This window comes from Bos taurus, chromosome 7 (genome assembly GCF_002263795.3).
Source record: "Bos taurus isolate L1 Dominette 01449 registration number 42190680 breed Hereford chromosome 7, ARS-UCD2.0, whole genome shotgun sequence".
Taxonomy (NCBI): Eukaryota; Metazoa; Chordata; class Mammalia; order Artiodactyla; family Bovidae; genus Bos; species Bos taurus.
Window position 1 is genome coordinate 14,553,723 of NC_037334.1, and position 20,377 is coordinate 14,574,099.

The 20,377-nt window shown below is 51.5% G+C and overlaps 1 protein-coding gene and 1 long non-coding RNA gene across 7 annotated transcripts in view; one reads left to right on the top strand and one right to left on the bottom strand.

The window, feature by feature from the left end:
* COL5A3 (collagen type V alpha 3 chain) overlaps positions 1-20,377 on the bottom strand; it is a 44,702-nt gene that overhangs the window by 11,088 nt on the left and 13,237 nt on the right. For all 6 annotated transcript variants that reach the window (NM_001205624.3, XM_005208735.4, XM_015472002.3 and 3 more), the window contains 37 exons: positions 20,317-20,370; positions 19,711-19,764; positions 18,578-18,631; positions 18,442-18,495; positions 18,195-18,248; positions 17,577-17,621; positions 17,412-17,465; positions 17,183-17,227; positions 16,269-16,322; positions 16,095-16,139; positions 14,901-14,954; positions 14,755-14,799; positions 14,564-14,617; positions 12,827-12,871; positions 12,664-12,717; positions 12,419-12,526; positions 11,944-11,997; positions 8,334-8,387; positions 7,358-7,402; positions 7,122-7,175; positions 6,953-6,997; positions 6,504-6,557; positions 6,359-6,412; positions 6,058-6,111; positions 5,816-5,923; positions 5,569-5,658; positions 5,163-5,216; positions 3,988-4,095; positions 3,786-3,893; positions 3,640-3,693; positions 2,940-2,993; positions 2,204-2,311; positions 2,074-2,127; positions 1,682-1,735; positions 1,528-1,581; positions 1,343-1,396; positions 443-550 (listed from right to left, as the gene is read on the bottom strand). In NM_001205624.3, coding sequence (NP_001192553.3) covers positions 443-550; positions 1,343-1,396; positions 1,528-1,581; positions 1,682-1,735; positions 2,074-2,127; positions 2,204-2,311; positions 2,940-2,993; positions 3,640-3,693; positions 3,786-3,893; positions 3,988-4,095; positions 5,163-5,216; positions 5,569-5,658; positions 5,816-5,923; positions 6,058-6,111; positions 6,359-6,412; positions 6,504-6,557; positions 6,953-6,997; positions 7,122-7,175; positions 7,358-7,402; positions 8,334-8,387; positions 11,944-11,997; positions 12,419-12,526; positions 12,664-12,717; positions 12,827-12,871; positions 14,564-14,617; positions 14,755-14,799; positions 14,901-14,954; positions 16,095-16,139; positions 16,269-16,322; positions 17,183-17,227; positions 17,412-17,465; positions 17,577-17,621; positions 18,195-18,248; positions 18,442-18,495; positions 18,578-18,631; positions 19,711-19,764; positions 20,317-20,370 — 2,295 coding nt within the window. The remainder of the gene's footprint in view (positions 1-442; positions 551-1,342; positions 1,397-1,527; positions 1,582-1,681; positions 1,736-2,073; positions 2,128-2,203; positions 2,312-2,939; positions 2,994-3,639; positions 3,694-3,785; positions 3,894-3,987; positions 4,096-5,162; positions 5,217-5,568; positions 5,659-5,815; positions 5,924-6,057; positions 6,112-6,358; positions 6,413-6,503; positions 6,558-6,952; positions 6,998-7,121; positions 7,176-7,357; positions 7,403-8,333; positions 8,388-11,943; positions 11,998-12,418; positions 12,527-12,663; positions 12,718-12,826; positions 12,872-14,563; positions 14,618-14,754; positions 14,800-14,900; positions 14,955-16,094; positions 16,140-16,268; positions 16,323-17,182; positions 17,228-17,411; positions 17,466-17,576; positions 17,622-18,194; positions 18,249-18,441; positions 18,496-18,577; positions 18,632-19,710; positions 19,765-20,316; positions 20,371-20,377) is intronic.
* On the top strand, positions 13,218-15,831 carry LOC132345693 (uncharacterized). The gene is made up of 2 exons (XR_009495162.1): positions 13,218-13,883; positions 15,754-15,831. It is a non-coding gene; the product is annotated as an uncharacterized lncRNA (long non-coding RNA).

Consider the following 20,377-nt stretch of genomic DNA (forward strand, 5'->3'; position numbering starts at 1 on the left):
CAGCTAGGGACTCACAGATAAAAATCAGAGAGGGGACCTGGTAAGGGGTGGGGTGCTGAAATTCAAATCAAGGTCCCTCAGACTCTGAAGCTCCTCACCGCCCTCCCTCCCTACCCAGAGGACCATCACCATGGCAGGAGGGGCTCAACCTCTGCCTTGATGGCAAATCCCAATCAACCAACCCTGATCCCTCATCAGTTTCAACTTTGACCTTTCCAGCACTATTAGAATGACTCTATGTGGAAGCAAGTTTCCCCTGCTGCCATGACCGATTACCACTGTATGTTTACACTGATTCATTCTTTCATTCAATCATTTGGCCACGTTCTGGGTTGCTTGTGGAATCAGCACACAGGACCCCTGGCTGGAAGTTGAGGAGCAGGTTCGAGTTGACACATGTGCCCCTCCCTGGGTCGTGGCCTCCATGTGCCCCAGGACTCACCACATTCCCCTTTGCTCCATCCTCTCCAGGGGGTCCTTTCTTGCCTGGGGGTCCAGCAGCCCCAGATGGGCCTGTATCCCCCTTTTCACCAACTTCTCCCCTGGGGCCCTTGGCAGAAACAGAGGTCAGAGGTCAGAGTAGCCTGGACTCTCCAGGGGTCAAGGTTAGCATACCTGAACTCAGGAATCTGCGTGGCTTGGGACTTTCCTGGGGTTAGGGGTCAAAGTAGCCTAGACTGCCCAAGGGTCAGAGGAATCTAGGATTTACTGGAATCAGGGGTCACAGTGATCCAGTTGACCAGAGGTCATGGGCAAGTTTGGGCTAGCCCATGTGCCACTCTGGGGTGAATCAGAAAAGGGATCCCAGGACCTCCCTAGTGGTCCAGTAGTTAAGAATCTGCCTTGCAATGCAGAGAACACAAGTTCAATCCCTGGTCGGGGAACTAAGATCCCACACGCTGTGGAGCAACTAAGCCCACATGCCACAACTATTGAACTCTCGCGACACAAGTAGAGAGTCTGTGCACCCCAAGGAAAGATCCCACATGGCCCAGCGAAGCTCCCATGTGTCCCAACTAACACTGGACACAGCCAAACAAGTGAATGAATCAATATTTTTGGGATCCCCTCTGGGCAGCTCATCCTCAAGCCAAGGCTTGTGCTTTAGATCTGAGCCCCACCTGCCCCCTCAGCCACGCACCCTTGTGCAGTACACAACCTAGAGAACTTGATGTAGCCACCCTGATACCTTTCAGGTCTCTGTCATCAAAATAACTGGGGATGCCCGTAGGTCTGGGTCCATGAGTGACTTAGGGCTGCCCAGAGGTCATGGGGGCCCAAGATGCCCAAGGGTCAGGGATTCCCTGAGATGGGTGCAGGGGCCCAGAACAAAGTCACTCACCGGGGTGCCTGGGGTCCCGGGGGGTCCTGGGTCTCCAGGCTCTCCTGGCTCACCCTGCGGGAGGCAAAGTGAAAGTGAGGAGGGGTCCCCTCCTGGCAGCCAGAACTGCCACCACCACTCCCCCAAACCAGGCAGGACTGATTGAGCCTCCTGGACCCTGGGCAGCCCCTTGTTCTCTCTCTCACCTTCTCCCCCACAGCGCCAGGCTGACCAACTCCCCCAGGCAACCCTGGAGGACCCTGGAGAGACAACGAAGGGTATAGGTGGGATGGAGGGATTCCAACAGCCCCTTCTTGGGAAAGTGATGTCCTGAGGCCCTCCCCCTCCCCCAGTTCTTACCTCTGATCCGCTGGGGCCCTGGGGGCCCCGAGGGCCTGGAGCTCCGTGGGGACCCTATGGGACAGTCAGAATAGCATCCAGTGACCTCATGGCCCCTCAAAAAGCTCCAAGCAAGAGGAGAAGGGAGCGACAGAGGATGAGATGGTTGGATGGCATCACTGACTCAATGGACATGAGTTTGAGCAAACTCGGGGAGACAGGGAAGGACAGGGAAGCCTGGCGTTCTGCAGTCCATGGAGTCACAACGAGTCCAACACAACTGAGTGACTGAACAACAAACCACAAACACCACCCTTGATATTGGTGACCCACATGTGCCCCATGACCCCCCAAATTGATCTGATGGCCAACCCTGCCCTACCACCCCTCCCATTTCCCCCCATAGTTCATACCATGGACCCTACATCTCCAACTTCTCCCTTTTCTCCAGCAGGGCCTGGCATTCCCTGTGGAGCAAAGAAGCAAAATTGGGGCACAAAGTGGGGAGGATCAGAGGCCATACCCTCAAACTCAGACACCCACCTGTAGGCCAGGAGGACCAATCATGCCAGGGAAGCCTCTCACTCCATCATCTCCTTTCTGCCCAAAGAGGCCTGGGGGTCCCCGGCGTCCCTGAGCCCCGTCTGCTCCCTAGAAGGCAGACAGGGCAGGACACAGTTAGGGTCTGTGTCAAGGGTTGGAGTTAGGTTCAAGGTCAAAGTCAGGATGGAAGTTCAAGGTTGGAATGAAGTTTGGGGAGGGTCAGGGTTGGGTCTAAAGGTGCAGGTTAAGGGTCAGGGTTTAGGAATGAAATCCAGGACTGAGCAAAGTTTCGAGATGAGCCTTGGTCATCTCAAGTGAGTCAGGGTCAAGCTGAGGTCAATTAAGGTCCAAGTGGGGTTGAGAGGTAGGGTTGAGCTTGACCTCAGGTCCGAGGTAAATTCAGAATTGGAGCTCAGGTTTGGGGTCAGTATCGGAGGGTGGGTCTGGACTGGGGTCAAGGGTAGGACTGGGTCAGGTTCAGCTAATGTTGGATGTGAAGATAAGGTCTGAGTTGGGATTGAGGTTAAGGTCACAATTAAAATTAGGGCATTAAAATTAGGGCTGTGATAGAGTTTGAGGGTTAAGGTCAAGACTGAGTCAGATTCTGGGGTGAGTTTGAATTGAGCATTGACACGAAAGGGTAGGGGTTAGGGTTGAACTGGGGCCTGAGTCACAGTGGAGAACACTGTCCCTTCCCATAAGGGATCCAGAGGACCACGAAGCTGGGAGTACTCACCGGGGAGCCGGGGTGTCCCACCAGACCCCGTATCCCTGTTGGTCCAGGCGGGCCCTGGAGGCGGGAACAGAGTCAAGAAACCCTCAGGTTTAAGATTAAGGTCGCAGGTGGGGAACTTCCCTGGTCGTCCAGTGACTAAGACTCTGCACTCCCAAGGGGGTCAGGATTCGACCCCTGGTCAGGGAACTGGATCCCACAGGCCACAACGAAGATCAAAGATCCCAGAAGCAGCAACTAAGACCCAGTGTAGCCAAATAAATAAATATTTTTTTAAAAAACTGGAAAAAGATGAAGGGGGAACACTAGCAACATCAATCACTGCACCCCTGTCCACTCCCCACCCCACTAGAAAATTGCATTTCTCTCCCCACAACCCTGTCTTCCTAGCCACCAACTCCTGGGACCAGACACAGCATCTCTCATAAGCTTGGCCCGTCAGAACGTTGGCCCCAGAGTCCCATCAGTTTCCCAGGACTGAGCTGCCTTCCGGGTGATGGGTGCTGAGACTGAATTCCTGGAGGGAAGTTGGGAACGCAGTTGGCCCCTTTATTCTGGGTAGCTTAAGTGACTTCTGTTACTTGAGTGTCAAGATGGGGCTCAAGAAGGCAGGAAACCCCGTGACCCGCCCCCCTGCCATCCTCTCAATACCCCTTTTACCCCTCTCCAAAGACCAGCTCCCTCTCTGGGGTCCCCCACTCACCGCATCTCCCTTGTCACCTTTGCTGCCTTTGTGACCGGGGGCACCCACTTCTCCCTGCAAAGCAAGCAGACAGGATGAGGGACAACCCAGCCTCCCTCTTCCCCTGTCCTCCTCCAGCCCCTCCCTCTGCCTCAGCTCTCTCTCACCTTGTCCCCTTCCTCGCCAGAAGGCCCCGCAGCTCCAGGGGGCCCAGGAAGCCCCAGGGGCCCGGGGATCCCATCTTTACCAGTTGGGCCAGGGGCGCCACGTTCACCCTGTTAGGGGGAGTAGAAAGAGTCAGGGCAGAAATGCAGTCCTGGTATGTGGAGGGCTGGTTCTTGGGGATGAATGGAGGGGGCAGGAACTTACCGGGGAACCCTTCTCGCCTGTGGGGCCCACGGGGCCTTGGCCTCCGCTTTGACCAGGAAGCCCAATGCTCCCTGCTGGGCCTACAGGACCACGCTCCCCAGGGGATCCCTGAAAACAGGGGTGGAGGGTCAGGAATGATAGCAATAACACTAGATGTCATTTATTGGAGGGTTTGTAAGCAGCCTGAGTTAGGTGGTTACCACCAATCCAGGCCGTTCCCCACACAGCAGCCAGAGGGCGCTATCAACATCCAAGTCAGCACGTGACTCCTCTCCTCGCAGCCCTCCAAGGCTCCCACCTCATTTGGAGAAAAAAAGCTCTCCGGGCATCTCATGAGGCCCTACGCGACCTGCCCCCATCTCCTCCCTGCCCTCACCTCTTCCGACTCACTTCCCTCCAGCAACACGGCCCCCCTCACTGCTTCCTCCAGCCTCAGGACTTTGCACATGCTCTTCCACCCTTCTCCTAGCCAACCACATGGCTCTTTCCTCAGGTCTCAGCTCAAATGTCATCTTCTCAGGAGACTTTCCCTAGTCAGCTTTTTTATTTATTTTTTGGTGCCTCAGGGTGGCATATGGGATCTTAGTTCCCCCACAAGGGATTGAACCAGCACCCCCTGCATTGGAGGCACGGAGCCTTAACCGCTGCACCTCCAGGAAAGTCCCGTGGCCAGACTATTTAAGGGCTCTCCCCTGCTCCCCACTAGTTTGCATTATTTGGCTTTGTGGCATTCACCGCCGCTGATCCATTATCTTCTTGACTAGATAGTAGTAAGCTCCAGAAGAAAGGAGGTTTTTAAAGGGGCTCATGTCCAACTTCCCTGAGGTCCAGTGGTTAAGACTTTGCCCTTCCAATTGAGAGGGCACAGGTTTGATTCCTGGTCAGGGAACTAGGGCCCACATTTAAACGGTGAGATCTGGTATGCAAGTAAGTATGTGTCAGACAGATCATCTCATTGAGGTTTACAACCTAGAGATGGGACTATTTTACAGACAAACCAACTGAGGCTGATGGAATGAGAGACTGCCTGGCCAGTGAGTGGCAGAGAGGAGTGTGACTCAAGCCTGTTTGGCTCCCAAAATAGCAGAACATGATCATGACCATACCCAGCTTCCCAGATATCTCGAGACCCCTCCACCCTGCCCACCCGCCATAGCAGATGGATTTACACTTACGTTGGCACCAACAGGACCTGGGGGGCCCTTGTCACCCTTTAAACCAGTCGGTCCCTGAGGAGGAGATGATTCATAGTCAAGAGACCCCCAAAGGTAATTCACTGGTAGTCCAGTAGTCAGGACTCTGTGCTCTCATTTCTGAGAGTTTGGGCTCGACCCCTGGTCAGGAAACTAAGATCCACAAGTCCCCACGACTTGCTTCCCTAGAAAGAGAGACCCCCCTAAAGTGCTCCCAGGTCCTGTGTTTACTCTGGGGGGCTCAGAGTTCCCACCCCCTTCCTGGCACTGAGGTTCAGGGATCCATCCCTCCTCCTCCATGGTCAGGAGGCTATGGCCATGTCCCTCCTAAGCCCCCCTTTCTTTCTCCACTTCACAGCCCAGCCAGGCACATGCAAACCATACTTACTGGGTCCCCGGGGGCTCCATGAGGACCAGGGAAACCTCTGGGTCCAGGTGGCCCTTCCTTCCCAAGGGGTCCCAGTGGTCCCACATCCCCCTGCAGGAGTCCAGGGGAGGGAAGTCAGACTGTGGAGCAGGGGCGTCTCCCCTCAATCTGTGAGTCTGGGTCCCCTCCCCCACAGGGTTGATGCTAAGGCCATTCCAGGATCTTTGGGGTCACTCAACCGAGATGTCCCGTGGGGTGGTGGTCTCACCTTGGCCCCCTCTCTGCCTTCCAGGCCCGGAAGACCTTGTTCACCAGGAGGTCCAGGGGGCCCTGGGGGCCCCCTCTCACCCAGAGGCCCTGCTTCTCCTGTCTTTCCCTGGAAAGGAAGAAGGCTCATCTTGAATGGAGGTGGCCTGGGGTAGTGGTTCTGTCTGGGATCACCATCTCCCCTCCCCCCAAATATCCCCAAACTGGTGCAAAACTGGGGAGACCTGTGGGGACCACTCTGACCTGAGGACCCACGACACCAGCTGGTCCAGGTGGGCCTGTCTGACCTTGGAAACCCTGAGGAGAAACATTGAAAGAAGGTGTCATGGGACTTCCCTGGTGCTCCAGTGGTTAAGACTGAGCATCCGCTGCAAGGGGTGCAGGCTCCATTCCTGGTAAGGGAACTAAGATCCCACATGCCACAAGATGTGGCCAAAAAAAAAAAAATTTTTTTTAATAAAATATAAATGAAAAAAAATATCATGGAGTGGAAGAAATGAAGAGCTCAATGGGGTCAGGGGTCAGAGGTCAAAGGGTTGCTCACCAATTCTCCTCTCTGTCCAGGGTGTCCAGGTACCCCATCTTTTCCCTGGGGACCCTGACAGACAAAGCATGAGAGAGCTGAAGCACAATAAGGAGTTTCCCCACTGCCTGGTTCCCCCTCCCCCCAGCAGGATATGCTGACTTACAGGGGGACCCTTTGGTCCAGAGAACCCAGGAGGACCTTGCAGACCTGGGAGGCCCTGAAACGGAAGCAGAATCATTAGAGCATCCTTTCTGCTTTCCTCCCCCTCCCTCTGAGTCCCACCTAATGACAACAAGCATTCTGGGTGCTTCCTGCAGGCCAGGCATGGGGTCAAGCATTCTACCTGCAGGAAGTCATTTCATTTGCCACAGCAGCCCTTTGGGAGGGGGACTGTGGTTATTCTCATTTGGTAGAGGAAGAAACCGAGGCAGAGAGGTTAGGTGACTCAACCAAGGTCACAGAGCAGATGAGCAGCAAAGTTAAGACTTGAACTCACAGCTCTCGGATATCAGAGGCTCTTTCTGCATTCTGCATTATAATGTCTCCCTACCTTCTGGGCTTGTCTCCCCGCCAGAATCACACAGACACACACAAACTCACTCACTCACTTACCTTTTCTCCAGGGAACCCAGGGGCTCCGTCCTGGCCCACATCACCCTAGGATAGAATGAATTAGACTCAGGCTGCAGAACAAACTCAACAGGGATGTGTTGGGAGGGACTTGGTGGGCCTGAACCAGAAGGCTTGCATGGGGGTACCTGGCCACCCACCCTCTCCATACCTTGGGGCCCGGCTGCCCTGTGGCACCTGGTTGCCCTCTCTCTCCACGGGCACCCTGAAGTGAAAAGAAGCAAAGATTAGGCAGGGGTGGGGGGGCGGGAGCCAGGAAGTGAGGCCGAGTCCTTAGGGTCCCTTCCCTCTGTGACCACCCAAGGACCACCAACATCCCCCAAACTCTCTTCCCACCCACCTCTCCCCTCGTAGCCCATCTTTCTGGCCCTGTCCCCATTTTCTTACTGGTGGTCCCCGCTCTCCTTCCAGGCCTGGCTGCCCAGCCTTCCCCTGGAACATAAATTGGGGCGAGGGGGAAGGAGAAGGTGGTGATGGTGCAAAGACAGGACAGAAACACACAAATACACCCAGTCAGAGACCTGGAAGATGTCTGTCTCACATTCATTCGCAAGCCTTTCACTCACTCAAATACATAAAGACAACTTACACACCCAACTATGAAAAGATGACAGACACCCAGTTATATTAGGATTGTACCTAGAGGGTCCACCCCTAGAAGCATGTTCACTCACACAGACACCTGTTTAATTATCACAGCTGCATGGTATGCATACAGGATTGTGTGCCACCATGGCATGCAAGGGGTGACCACAGCTTCGAGATGACACATGGAGCTTGTCGGGTAATATGTTCTTTGCCCATGTGTCTACCCAATGTAGTAAACACATATGTACATGGGCTCATGTGAGGACATGGTCTTGATAAACACAGTGGTGTACATGATGAGTGCATATACACAATATCCATTTACATAGCTGCAGTGCACACATAGCCAAACAATGCACGCATGTGTACACAATCCCTCAGGTGCATAGAAATACATATTCGATGTGTGTTTCCCTATTCTTTAACACACATCAACATGCCCTTTCATGCATTTATGCCCACAGTCACACAACAGACATGCAGCTGGTGCCCTTGTTCACCCAGTCACAAGCCCCGAGGCTGCAGCATCCAGGTCCCATCTGATTTGCACTGAAGGGCATGTAGGATGCACATGGCACATGGGCACACGTGCTGTAGTGCCAGGTGGGATCACCTACATGTGCCCTGCATTGCATGTGGCAATGTGTGTGCACACAGTGCTTCCAGGCACAGACACACCTGCCTAGGGTCCCACCTGCTGTCACGCACAGCCACACACACTCCTCCTCTCATGCGAGCCCTTCACCTCCCCACTGACCCCTAGATCATGACTCACCCGCTTCCCTTTTTCTCCTAATGGTCCCAGAGGTCCCGGAAAGCCAATAGATCCCTGAATCAAGAGAATGAGAGAGAAGAAATGGAGATGAGGAATGGGTGGTGGGCAATGTTAGCCCTCCATTTGGTCATCCCATCTTTTCAGGCATTTCCAGGTGACTGATTCCAGAGGCTTCTTTGGTCCCTCCAGCCCCTGCCTCCTCCAAGACAGCCCTCAGGCATCCTCACCTCTCTCCTCTTGCTCACTCCTTTCCAGCCACACTAGCCCCTTTAATGCTACTCACATACCAGTACATTCCTGCCTCAGGGCCTTTGCACTGTCTGCCTTTGCCTAAAATTCTCTTCTTAGATCCCCTCCTCATCTAGATCTCATTCAGATGTCACCTCCTTCAAGAAGCCTCCCACCACCATCCTGACCACCTCATCCTCAAATCATGCACTAACACATTTTCCTATTTTGTTTCCCCCATAATATTTGTCTTGAAATGACCTGCTTGTCTGCTTAGTTATTCAATGACTAGGACATAACGCTCTAGTCCTAATCCCCACTGCCTGGCATATGGTGGGCACTTACTCAATACTTATTAACTGACTCCAGTAGTTGCTTTCCTGCCCATCTTGGAGGCATCCTCCCTTGACCTGGGGAGAAGACATCATAGGCTCCAATATCCCCTCCCACCCCTCACTGTGTTTTGAATCCTAGATCCATCTCTGGACTAGCTGTGTGGCCCTAGACAAATGGCTGAACCTCTCTGAGCACCAGTCTCCCTGTTTGTAGCCTGGGATGATATGAACAAGGTTCTGGTTAGGATAGATGGGATATGTGTAGAAAATGTCTTGTTTAGTTTTATTTTTGTTACAAAGTACTTGGTACATAGTATGAATTCAACGAATGTTAACTGTCATTGTTACTCATGCAATTAGTAACTGCTATGGGCTGAATGTTTGTGTCTTCCAAAAATTCATGTTGAGTCCTCAATCCCTAGTGTGATAATATTTGGAGGTGGAACCTGTGGGAACTAAGTAGGTCATGAGGGTAGGGGCCTCATAAATAGGATTAGTGTCCTTATAAGAAGAGGAGACTAGACATACTGAGTGAAGTAAGTCAGACAAAGAAGGAGAAATATCGTATGACATCCCTTATATATGGAATCTGAAAAGAAATGATACAAACAAACTTACTTGCAAAACAGAAAGAGACTCACAGAATTAGAGAACCAACCTATGGTTGCCAGGGGGAAGGATGGGGGAAGGGATAGTTAGGGAGTTTGGGATGGACATGTACACACTGCTATATTTAAAATGGGTAACCAACAAGGACCTACTGTAGAGCACAGGGAACTCTGCTCAATGTTATGTGGCAGCCTGGATGGGAGGGGAGTTTGGGGGAGAATGGATACATGCATATGTATGACTGAGTCCCTTCTTGGTTTACCTGAAACTATCACAACATTGTTAATTGGCTATACCCCAATACAAAATAAAAAGGTTTTTTTTTAAAGAAAGGAGACTATATCTCTCTCGGTCTGTCTCTCTCTCTGGCTCCTCCCTCTCTCCTTTGTTGTTGTTCAGTCGTTAAATCATGTTCGACTTTTTGTGACCCCATGGACTGTAGCATGCCAGGTTTCCCTGTCCTTCACTATCTCCCAAAATTTGCTGATTTATGTCCATTGAGTCTGTGATGCCATCCAACCATCTCATCCTCTGCTGCCCCCTTCTCCTTTTGCCTTCAATATTTCCCAGCATCAGGGCCTTTTCCTCCACTATGTGAGGACAAAGACAGAAAATGTTCATCTACAAACCAGGAAGAAAGCCCTCATAGAATCCAACCATGCTGGCGCTCTGATCTCAGACTTTTGGCCTCCAAAACAAATTTCTATGTTTAAAACATCCAGTCCAAGGCGTTTTTATTCTAGCAACCCAAAACTGACTTCAACTTAACTGATACATCAGGCCTCCTGTAATGTGTTCATTGCTTGATGCTCAAGGCACGCTGCTCAGCCTTGGCTACGAGCCTTTGAATTTCTTTGAACTCCCAGGAATTCCTGCTCCAACAGGCTGAGTTCTGCTCTGAATTTTGGTGCCTTGAGTTAATTCCCAAACCTGTTTATAGCAGTTACTCTTGCCAATGGACTCATGTGATTTAATGAAAGCTTATGAAAACTGATGAAATGCAGAAAGGGAAAAGAAAGATATCTCTAAAATCAAAGTTACATGGAAAAGACAAGAATTCCCTGGCAGTTCAGTGGTTAAGACTCAGCGCTTTCACTGCTGAGGGCCTGGGTTCAATTCCTGGTCTTGGGATCTAAGATCCTTCAAACAGCAGAGTTCAACCCCAAAAAAAGAGAGAGAGAGAGAGAAATGGAAAAGATTTAACATAAAGGAAAGCAATTTTTTAAAAAAATCACTGTCAAATTAGATAGACATGAGCAAGATAACTATGGGGCTTCCCAGGTGACGCTAGTGGTAAAGAACTCATCCGCCAACTCAGGAGTAAGAGAGGCGGGTTCCATCCCTGGGTCTGGGAGATCCCCTGGAGAAGGGCATGGCAACCCACTCCAGTATTCTTGGCCTGGAGAATCCCACGGACAGAGGAGCCTAGCGGGCCACAGTCCATGGGGTCGCAAAGAGTTGGACATGACTGAAGCCACTTAGCACGCATGCAGGCAGGGCATCCAGGGTATGCAGGGCCCTGGTTAAAGGGCAGCCTCAGAGGCAGCGCCAGGGGCGGGGTCAAGAACGTGGGGGCGGTTGGGTAAGGGGCGGGTTAGAGGCGGGAAGATCCCTTGCAGGAGGGCGTGGCAACCCACTCCAGCATTCGGCCTGGAGAAGCCCATGGACAGAGACTAGCGGGCCACAGTCCATGGGATTGAAAAGAGTCAGACACAACCGAAGAGACTTAGGACACACAAACGCAAGATAACTGTGCCAGAACAAGGCGCCAAAAGTATGGAACTCGAGGATTCTGTGCTCAGATTTCTTCCAAATGTCTTGGATTTTTCTGCTCCGCTTTATGTAAACAAAAACTACAAATCATCAGTGATGTAACACGGGTGTGGCTGAGGCAGAGAGACACGTCTTACCAATAGCCTCATCCATCAACACACTGGCAGCCAATGTACATTTTTACATAAATACATTCTAAGTTATAATTAATTCGAGATATGTAAGCTGCATGTTTTTTATGATTCTGCTCTTTACTGACTTTTTGTTTGAGCCAACCTCAATCATACCAGTAAGAGGGTCCTACAGATTTATTATCACCAAAATCATCAACATTATTATAATCAAATTGATGAGGTAGCTACTGCTGGTATCTCCATTTTGCAACTGAGAAAAATGGCTCAATAGACTTGTTCAAGTTCATTTAGCAGGTATTAGGGGGTGACTTACTCAAGGTCACTTAGCAGGTGAGGAGTGACTTACCCAAGGCCACTTAGCAGATAAGCTTGGGTATTTGAGCCTAAGTTTGATGCCAAAGCCCACATCTTACATTTTCAGTGCCCCATGAGGTGGCCAGTTCACACCCCCCAGACCACAGCCTAGAACCCCAGATGTTAATCAGTCTCTAAACCCTACCCTTGCCCACCACCTGCCTCCTAGCATCTGACCTTAGGGCCTGGACGTCCTGGATAACCTGGGAGACCCGGCACGCCAAGCTTGCCCTGCAGAGAGATTGTAGGAAAAAAGTCAGAGATTGCAATTTGGGGGTCAGTGGGGGAGGGGCAGGATGGCTGGGGCACGGTGGCAAAGGGAGGAGGGTGGGATCCAGGGAAACATGGGTTCAACTCCTGGTCCCTGTCTGCTAGGGGCATGTCCTTGGACAGCTCATTCAACTGTTCCAAATCTCAGTTTACTTGTCTGTAGAATGGGGATAAAAATGTCTGTTGCCTATAGTGGTTATGGGATATAAATAAGATAGAGTGCATTGCATTGCTCTATCATGCTGAGCTGCAGAAGTGAAGAAGTGGAGAGCCTCCTAAAGTTGGAGATAAAAAGACAGAAGGCTGAGGGCAAAGGGCCAGGGAACACCTTGACTGCAGGAAGCTGGGGACAGACTGGAGGCGGGTGACCAGGTCCACTCACCTTCTCCCCAGCTGAGCCTGGGGGACCCTCCTCGCCAAGCAGCCCCTCCTGCCCCTTTAGCCCCTCCGGACCATCCTCTCCCCGAGGACCTGGAGGTCCGGGTTGCCCCTGGAACAGAAGGGAGAAACCCTGATATCAGTCCTTCTTTGTCATCCCTGCCCGCTGTCTTTGCCCCAGTTCACCTCCTCACTGTTTTTCCCAAGTCCCCCAGATTCACCAGACTCCTCCCTTGGAGATCATCTTACCCGATCTCCTTTAAGCCCCGCATCACCCTTGAAGCCTGGGAAACCATCCTCTCCCTGGGTGAAAGACAGTACAGAGATCAGAAGTCAAGGTTTTCATGAAGGGGCAGAGTCAGAGCCCCAATACTAGGATTCCCCTCTCCCAAGGAATCCCCTTCTTTCTTACCTTCTCTCCTTTCTCCCCCTGGAGGCCCCGGTTGCCAGAGGTACCCTGAAAAGAAAGAAGCTCTCAGTCCCCATGCTGCCCCCACTTAAGAAGGGCCCTGAACTCAGTCCTCTGCCCTGAAACAGCCAGGACAGTCCCAAGAGGATGCAGGACTAGAGGGAGGGGGTGGGGAGAAGCCCCAGAGAAAATTATCTTGTCCCATCATCTGCTAGTATGGTGTACAAGAGGTTCATTTCCCCCGCCCCTTCTCACTGGCAGCTTCCCAAGATCATCTGTGTGGGGGTGTGAAGGGAAGGCCAAATTTCCAAGTAATTGATTTCCATCTCCTAGGGACACTGTGTCCACAGTTCCTTCTGGCAGGAGGAAAAGGATGAACATTCCAGAACCCAGCTTCATTCTAAAGGCGAAGGAATGTTTCCCATTGTGCTGGATACAGTGCGACTCTGTGCCTGGCAACAAGGGGAGTCTGTGCTTGGCTACAGTGAGACTGCTCAGTGCAAGCCCAGATGCTGCTCACACCAAATTCTTGGCTTGGGCCATAAGAAAAGCTGCACTCGGCTACAGTGTAACTGAGCTCAGTGAGCTAAATGAAATTGTACTTGGATACACTATAACTATGTTTTGACAATAGCATGACTGTTTCCAGCCACAGGGAGACACACTATAATGGAATTCAGTGACTACAATGAAGTTACCCTTGGATACGATGTAACTATGTGTTTTGACACTATCATGACTGTCTCTAGCCACAGGGCAATTCATTGACCACGATGTAACCGAGTTTGACCACAATTGTTCTCTGACCATGGCTATGGTGTAACTAGACTCAGCCAAAACATAGCCTTCAACTCTACATAGAAAACCATGCCTGACTTTCAATGGAACTCTGAGTTTGGACACCCACAGGACTTCATGGCCAGCTACAACATAACTACACCTCCTTGGCTATAGGGTGAAGCTTGTCTACAATGCGAAAATGTGGCTTTTAGACTGTTCTTAGACTAACCAAACTCTGTTCTTAGACTACAGGTGATGGATACCTGTACTTAGCTACAAGGTAACTGGACTTAGCTACCACACAGATTTTAATACAATGTCCCTACAGCTGGTCAACAGTAAGTCTCTATTCAGTACAGCTCTCAAGTGGTCCTAGCACTTCTAGGCTTGTAGATTGTATGGCTCTTGGCTTGAGTTTTTGTTGCTTTTGTTTGTTTTATTTATTTTTAATTGAAGGATACATGCTTTACAATGTTGTGTTGGTTTCTGCCATACATCAACAAGAATCAGCCATAGGTATACATATGTCCCCTCCCTCTTAAACTTCCCTCTCACCTCCCACCCCATGCCACCCCTCTAGGTTGTCACAGAGCACTGATTTAAGCTCTCTGCATCAAACAGCACATTCCCACTGGCTATCTATTTGAGCTTTTAAAACAACCCTCTGCTTGATTATAATGTGTTGACCTGGGGATGTGATGTGTGTGCTTAACAGTGGGGTTCAGCCTGTAATGGGTTTAACTATTCTCAACTGCAAGGTGACAACTATGCTGTAATGTTACCCTTTGGCTGTTCAGCTTCAAAGTAGAACACACCCTGCTGCATAGGGCCAGTTCCACCGCACCTTGCCTGGCGGGCTGATTCCTCTCTCACACTCTTGTAGAAGTGTCTGATGGAGCCAGCTTCCCGAAGTCAGTGCTGATGAATCAGCCCTAACTGCAGGCCCAAAGCATCACTTACCTTCACACCCCGAGGTCCTGGATAGCCCGGAGGGCCTGCTGACCCTGCTGGACCCTGAGATGGAGATAAGATCAGTGTCAACCTGTTCTTCCCCCTCCGTGTTCCCAGCGCCCTCATCTCTCTTCTCATGAGACTCCTGGCCCTGCCTGCCAACCCCCATCCCCAGATCAGCCCCTCTTCAGGTCCCTTACCTGGGCCCCTTTCTCTCCTGTTGGGCCCTCATGACCTGGGTGACCCTGGGAGAAAGACGTTCTGAGTTGTCAAAGACCTGATTTGCCATCCAAACTCCCAAGCCTCTCCCTTCTCCTTCCTCTTTCTCCCAGAATCTAGTTCTCACCGGAGGGCCTTCAGATCCTGGGAGGCCTGGAATTCCTGGGTTTCCAGGAGGACCCTGAAAGAAGATGAAAAGTAGGGAGAGATACAGCGTCTCAGGGCCTGGCATTCCACCAGGAAATCCCTGCTCAGACATGCAGCTACCTCAAGGTTAGAGAAAAAGCAGATCCTACTGGTCAAGCAATCTATTCTCAGCAATTCCGAACTTGCTGTATGACCCTGGACAAGCCGCCTCCCCTCTCTATGCCTCAGAAAGCCTCTGCTTCTGGGAGAATTCAGGCAAGGGATATAAAAATAGTGTGACAGACATGCTGGGATGGGGGACCCCTTCCTTTAGAAGCCCCTTCAACCCACAGTTCCACCGAAGAGTGGTGGGTCTACACAGGCATGTGGTGACCCCTCTATGTCCTGCACACAGTTGATGAGTCCAGAGGGGAGATCCTGGCCCAGCTAAGCCAGTCAGACTCTCTCCTGAAATTTTGAGGGAAGCAACACCTTGTCTCATTGAAACTATGATCAGATGGGTTTGGGTAAAGAAACTGTAAGATCCTAAGGAGCTGGGAACTGAAATAGTGACAGAGCAGTACAAGATTGTGTAGAAACAGGGTTGAAGTAAGAACAGACTCAGACGGTAAAGAATCTACCAGCAACGCGCGAGACATGGGTTTGATCTCTGGGTTGGGAAGGTCCCCTGGAGAAGAGAATGGCAACCCACTCCAGTATTCTTGCCTGAAGAATCTTGTGGACAGAGGCACGTAGTGGGCTACAGTCCATGGGGTCAGAAAGAATCAGACGTGACTGAGAGACTAACATTTTTGCTTTTTCAAGATGTATATAGAAAGAATCCTGTCTTTCAGGGGAGATGGAAACAGACATGCAGAGGAACAAAGACGACACTGCAAGACCCCAAAGAAAAGGATTTCTTGGCCCATGAATCTTGGTAATACTTTCTGGCTTCTGAGAGGTTCCCCCGTGTCTTGATAATATCCCCTTGTTCTCTAAACTCGGTCGAGGTCTATTTCTCACCATCAGCCCTTCTCCAACAATGACATTTGGTTACTCTGGGCTTGTTTAGGGACTGCTGCAATTGATCATTATCCATGGCTTACAAAAGGGGCCCAATGGGAAGCTTTTCCTGCAGGCAGAGTTGAAGGAAGAAGACGATAGGGGAGGAGGGAAATGTAGAGCTGTCACTCACCTTCTCCCCAGGAGTGCCGATGGGTCCCTGGGGGCCGGGAATTCCCTGGAGATATTTTAAAAGACAAGAAAAGCATTAGAAAAGGACAGTGAGAGCAGAAGTTGGAGAAGCTAAGAATGGTCTATGACCTTCATGGACCACCCCTCCCCCCCTTATTGGAAAAATAGCTCAAACCTGGGACCCAGGATTTCCCTGCTGTCCTGGGGGGCCTGGTTCTCCTGGAGGACCCTGGGGAGAAAGTAAGGTTTCTGTGAAGCTGGAAAGGTTGTGGTGTTGAGGTGTCAGTGAAGTTGAAATGAAGGAAAGGGTCATGGGAGTGGACAAGGATATGGGTGGTCATAGGGTCAGAGTGTCTGAAAGCATCAGGGGGGCTTCCCTGGTGGCACCGTGGATGGGAATCCACCAACCAATGCAGGGGGCATGGGTTCAACCCCTGGTCCAGGAGGATTCCACATGCCGCAGGGCAACTGAGTCCATGCACCACAAGTACTAAGCCCGAACTCTAGAGCCCATGAGCTGCCAGCCACTGAAGCCCGTGTGCCTAGAGCCCATGCTTTGCAACAGGAGAAGCCACCGCAATGAGAAGCCCGCACACCACAGTGAGGAGTAGCTCCGGCTTGCCACATCTAGAGAAAGCCTGTGCCCAGCAATGAAAACCCAGCCCAAACGAAACTTTAATTCATTCATTAATTTAAAAGAAAGCATCAGGTGGGGCTTCCCTGGTGGCTCAGTGGTAAAGAATCCACCTGCCAATGCAGGAGACACAGGTTGGATCCCTGATTTGGGAAGATCCCAAATGGCAAGGAACAGCTAAGCCCGTGCGCCACAACTATACAGCCTGTGCTCTAGAGCCCGGGAGCCGCAACTATGGAGTCCCCATGCTGCAACTACTGCAGCCCACGGACCTAGAGCCTATGCGCCTAGAGCCCCTCCGTGCTCTGCAACAAGAGAAGCCACTACAGTGAGAAGTCTGTGCACTGCAACTAGAGAGTAGCCCCCACTTGCAACTAGAAAAAAGCCCGTGCAGCAACAAAGACTGAGTGTAGCCAAAGATAAAGAAAGAAAGCATCAGGTATTGGAACACGTACCACATTTCCTTTGGCACCTGGAGCACCATCACTTCCAATCACACCCTGGGGGAGGAGAGGCTGTGAGACCAGGGCAGACACACGTGGAGGAGCCTGCGTCTGAGACGCTGAGAGGCACAGGGGGAACAGTGAGTGGGCAGAGAAGCCAGGCGGCAAGGAATGGACATGCAGAGGAGATAACGGTGAGGAAAGGACAAACAGGGATGTAGAAAGACAGTGATGTTCTCACCGGGCGTCCCAGGGGTCCGGGGGAGCCTCTAGGGCCAATCAGTCCTCGGGGGCCCTGCAAGGAAGTGGGAGCTAATGTTATTCCAGCATCCCTGCTCTGAGGCCCAAGGAGGCCTGCCTCCCTCCTCTGTGTCAGACAAGCAGTCCAGGGGTCCCTCATACTCACCGGCTCCCCTGCCTGGCCAGTGGGCCCCGGAGGTCCCTCTGCTCCCTGTGGGAAAGTGGCATCACTTGGGGAGGCAAGGGTATGACCTTTAGAGAATCACCTTCCCTCATCTGGGCAGCCCCTTCCAGGGCATCAGAGTCAGAACTTGTGGCAGAATCCAGCCAGCTGGGTGTACGTGACTTGAAATTCAGGCCTGTGACCCCAGTCTGGACCTGCAGTCCCGGGCCTCACCTCTGAACTCTAGTTGTTGTTTAGTCTCTAAGTCAAGTCTGACTCTTTTGCGACCCCATGGTCTCCAGGCTTCTCTGTCCATGGGATTCTCTAGGCAAGAATACTGGAGTGGGTTGCCATTTCCTCCTCCAGGGGATCTTCCCCGCCCAGGGATGGGACCCATGTCTCCTGCATTGGCAGGTGGATTCTTTACCGCTGAGCCATAGGGAAAGCCCAGTAACTCTAGTACTAACCCCCAACTCTCCATCTGTCTTTTTGAGCCCCTGATGGGGCCTCCTGAGTCTCCAATGCAGACCTTCACCCCTCCCCCAGTCTCCTGAATGTTCTATTTCCCTCATTCTGGCTTTCTGGCTTCCAAACCACCCCCTAACTTGCTTCCAAACTTACCTTCCGTCCATCCTCTCCTGGGGGACCAGGTTTCCCCACATAACCAAAGTCACCCTGGAGTGGGGAACACAGAGGGCCATTCAGAGTCAAAAGATGAGGGTAGAGATCAACCCCCAAGAAAGGGAGATGGGGTGTGAGGGGCGAGCACTCAGACACAGGGATGGAGGCTCTGATATTGGGGGTGGGGAGAGTGTCATGAATATATCGGGAGGGGCGTGGATGTGGGGGAAGGGCCTCACACACTCACCCTTTGGCCCTTCTCACCAGGCAGCCCTGGCAGGCCATCAAAGCCCCGATCACCCTGCACAAAAAGATACCATCTGAGCCTTGAATCCTCTACCCTGACAGTCCCTCCAAGTCCCAGTCCTGGCCACATCACCTACCTTAGGTCCCGTAGCGCCGGGGAGGCCCCGAGCCCCATCTGCTCCAGCGCGGCCCTGTGGGGGGTAGGGGTGACATAGTCAGGACATCTACTGCCATGTGGGGAGTACCTTCCTCATGCAGTCCCTTGTGCTGGTGGTTTCGCTGTGTACTAATTGAACCTCTCAAGTATATCTCAAACCCATCCATTACTCTTTATCCCTAGTGCCCTTTCTCTAATCCGAGTTACCAGCATCACAAAAATGAAGAACCCTCGTCTTCAGGGAATTCCCTGGCAGTCCAGTGGTTGGGGCTCCATGCTTCCACTGCAAGGGGGCAAGGGTTCCATCTCTGGTTGGGGAACTAAGATTCCTACATACCGCATGGCCAAAAAATAAAATAAAATAAAAAGAGGACTTCCTTTTTGGTCCAGTGGTTGAGAATTGATCCAGGAAGATCCAACATGCCACAGTGCAACTAAGCCTGTGCACCGCAACTACCGAGCCTGAGCTCTAGAGCCCATGAGCTACAACTACTGAAGCCCGTGGGCCCTGGAGCCTGTGCTCCACAATGAGAGAAGCCACCACGATGAGAAGCTTGTGCTCCACAACGAGAGGGTGGCCCCACTCACTGCAACTAGAGAAAGCCCTTCACAGCAAGGAAGACCCAGGACAGTCAGAAAAATTTAAAATAAATAAATTTTTTACAAATAAATTTTTTGAAAAGAGAAGAGTACACTTAAAAAAAAAAAAAGCCCCCATCTTCAGTCTGCATTAATCTCCTTGCTGTATGTTCCCCATGGAATATTAATACTATCTGGAATTATCATTTTCCCCAATGTGCCAGTCTTTCCTTTTGCATGTACTGTTCCTTCGCTTGGAATGCCCTTCCCCTCCTGTTTCCCTGGTTATACCTCAAACCTCAACTCAAGCATCATTCCTCAGCTGGTCCTCCCTGACTCCATGACCTGGCCAGCTTCCTTTGTCACACTTGACTGGGAACGGCAGTCCATAACCCTCAATGGACTGCCATTCCCTGTCCTCAGTGCTCTTATCCCACCAATGACACCAGCAGACCCTGAGAACACAGAGCCGAGGCTCGTGTTGGGTGCTGAGAGATGGCTAAGGGATGACCTGAAGACATACGAATCACTCACCATCTTTCCCTCTCGGCCAGGGGGCCCATGAGGTCCCTGAAGCCCTCGGGGACCCTAGAAGAGAAAGAAAAGGAGGCAGAAAAAGAATAACAAAGAGTAAGGACTTAATTTAAGTCATTCCCTGTTGTGTTCAGTCACTAAGTCGTGTCTGACTCTTTGCGACCCCATGGACTGCAGCATGACAGGCTTCCTTGTCCTTCATTATCTTCTGAAGTTTACTCAAAGTCATGTCCATCAAGTTTGTGATATTATCCAACCATCTCATCCTCTGTTGCCCCTTTCTCCTCCTGCCTTCAATCTTTCCCAGCATCGGCATCTTTTCTAATGAGCTGGCTCTTCGAATTAGGTGGCCAAGTTATTGGAGCTTCAGCTTCAGGATCAGTCCTTCTAACAAATATTCAGGGTTGACTTCCTTTAGGATTGACTAGTTTGCTCTCCTGGCTGTCCAAGGGACTCTCCAGCACCACAATTTCAAACATCAAAAAGGCAGTAATTGCAAGTGTATCATCAGCCCTTTTGCTATTTTCCCCAACTCGCACTTTATCCTGTGGCCATGGGAGACATCCACCTTCCCATCCACCCTGCCCCTCACCCCACCAATCTCACCTGCGGCCCCATTTCTCCCATCTCTCCTTTCAGACCTGGATACCCAGGAAGACCCTTGGAG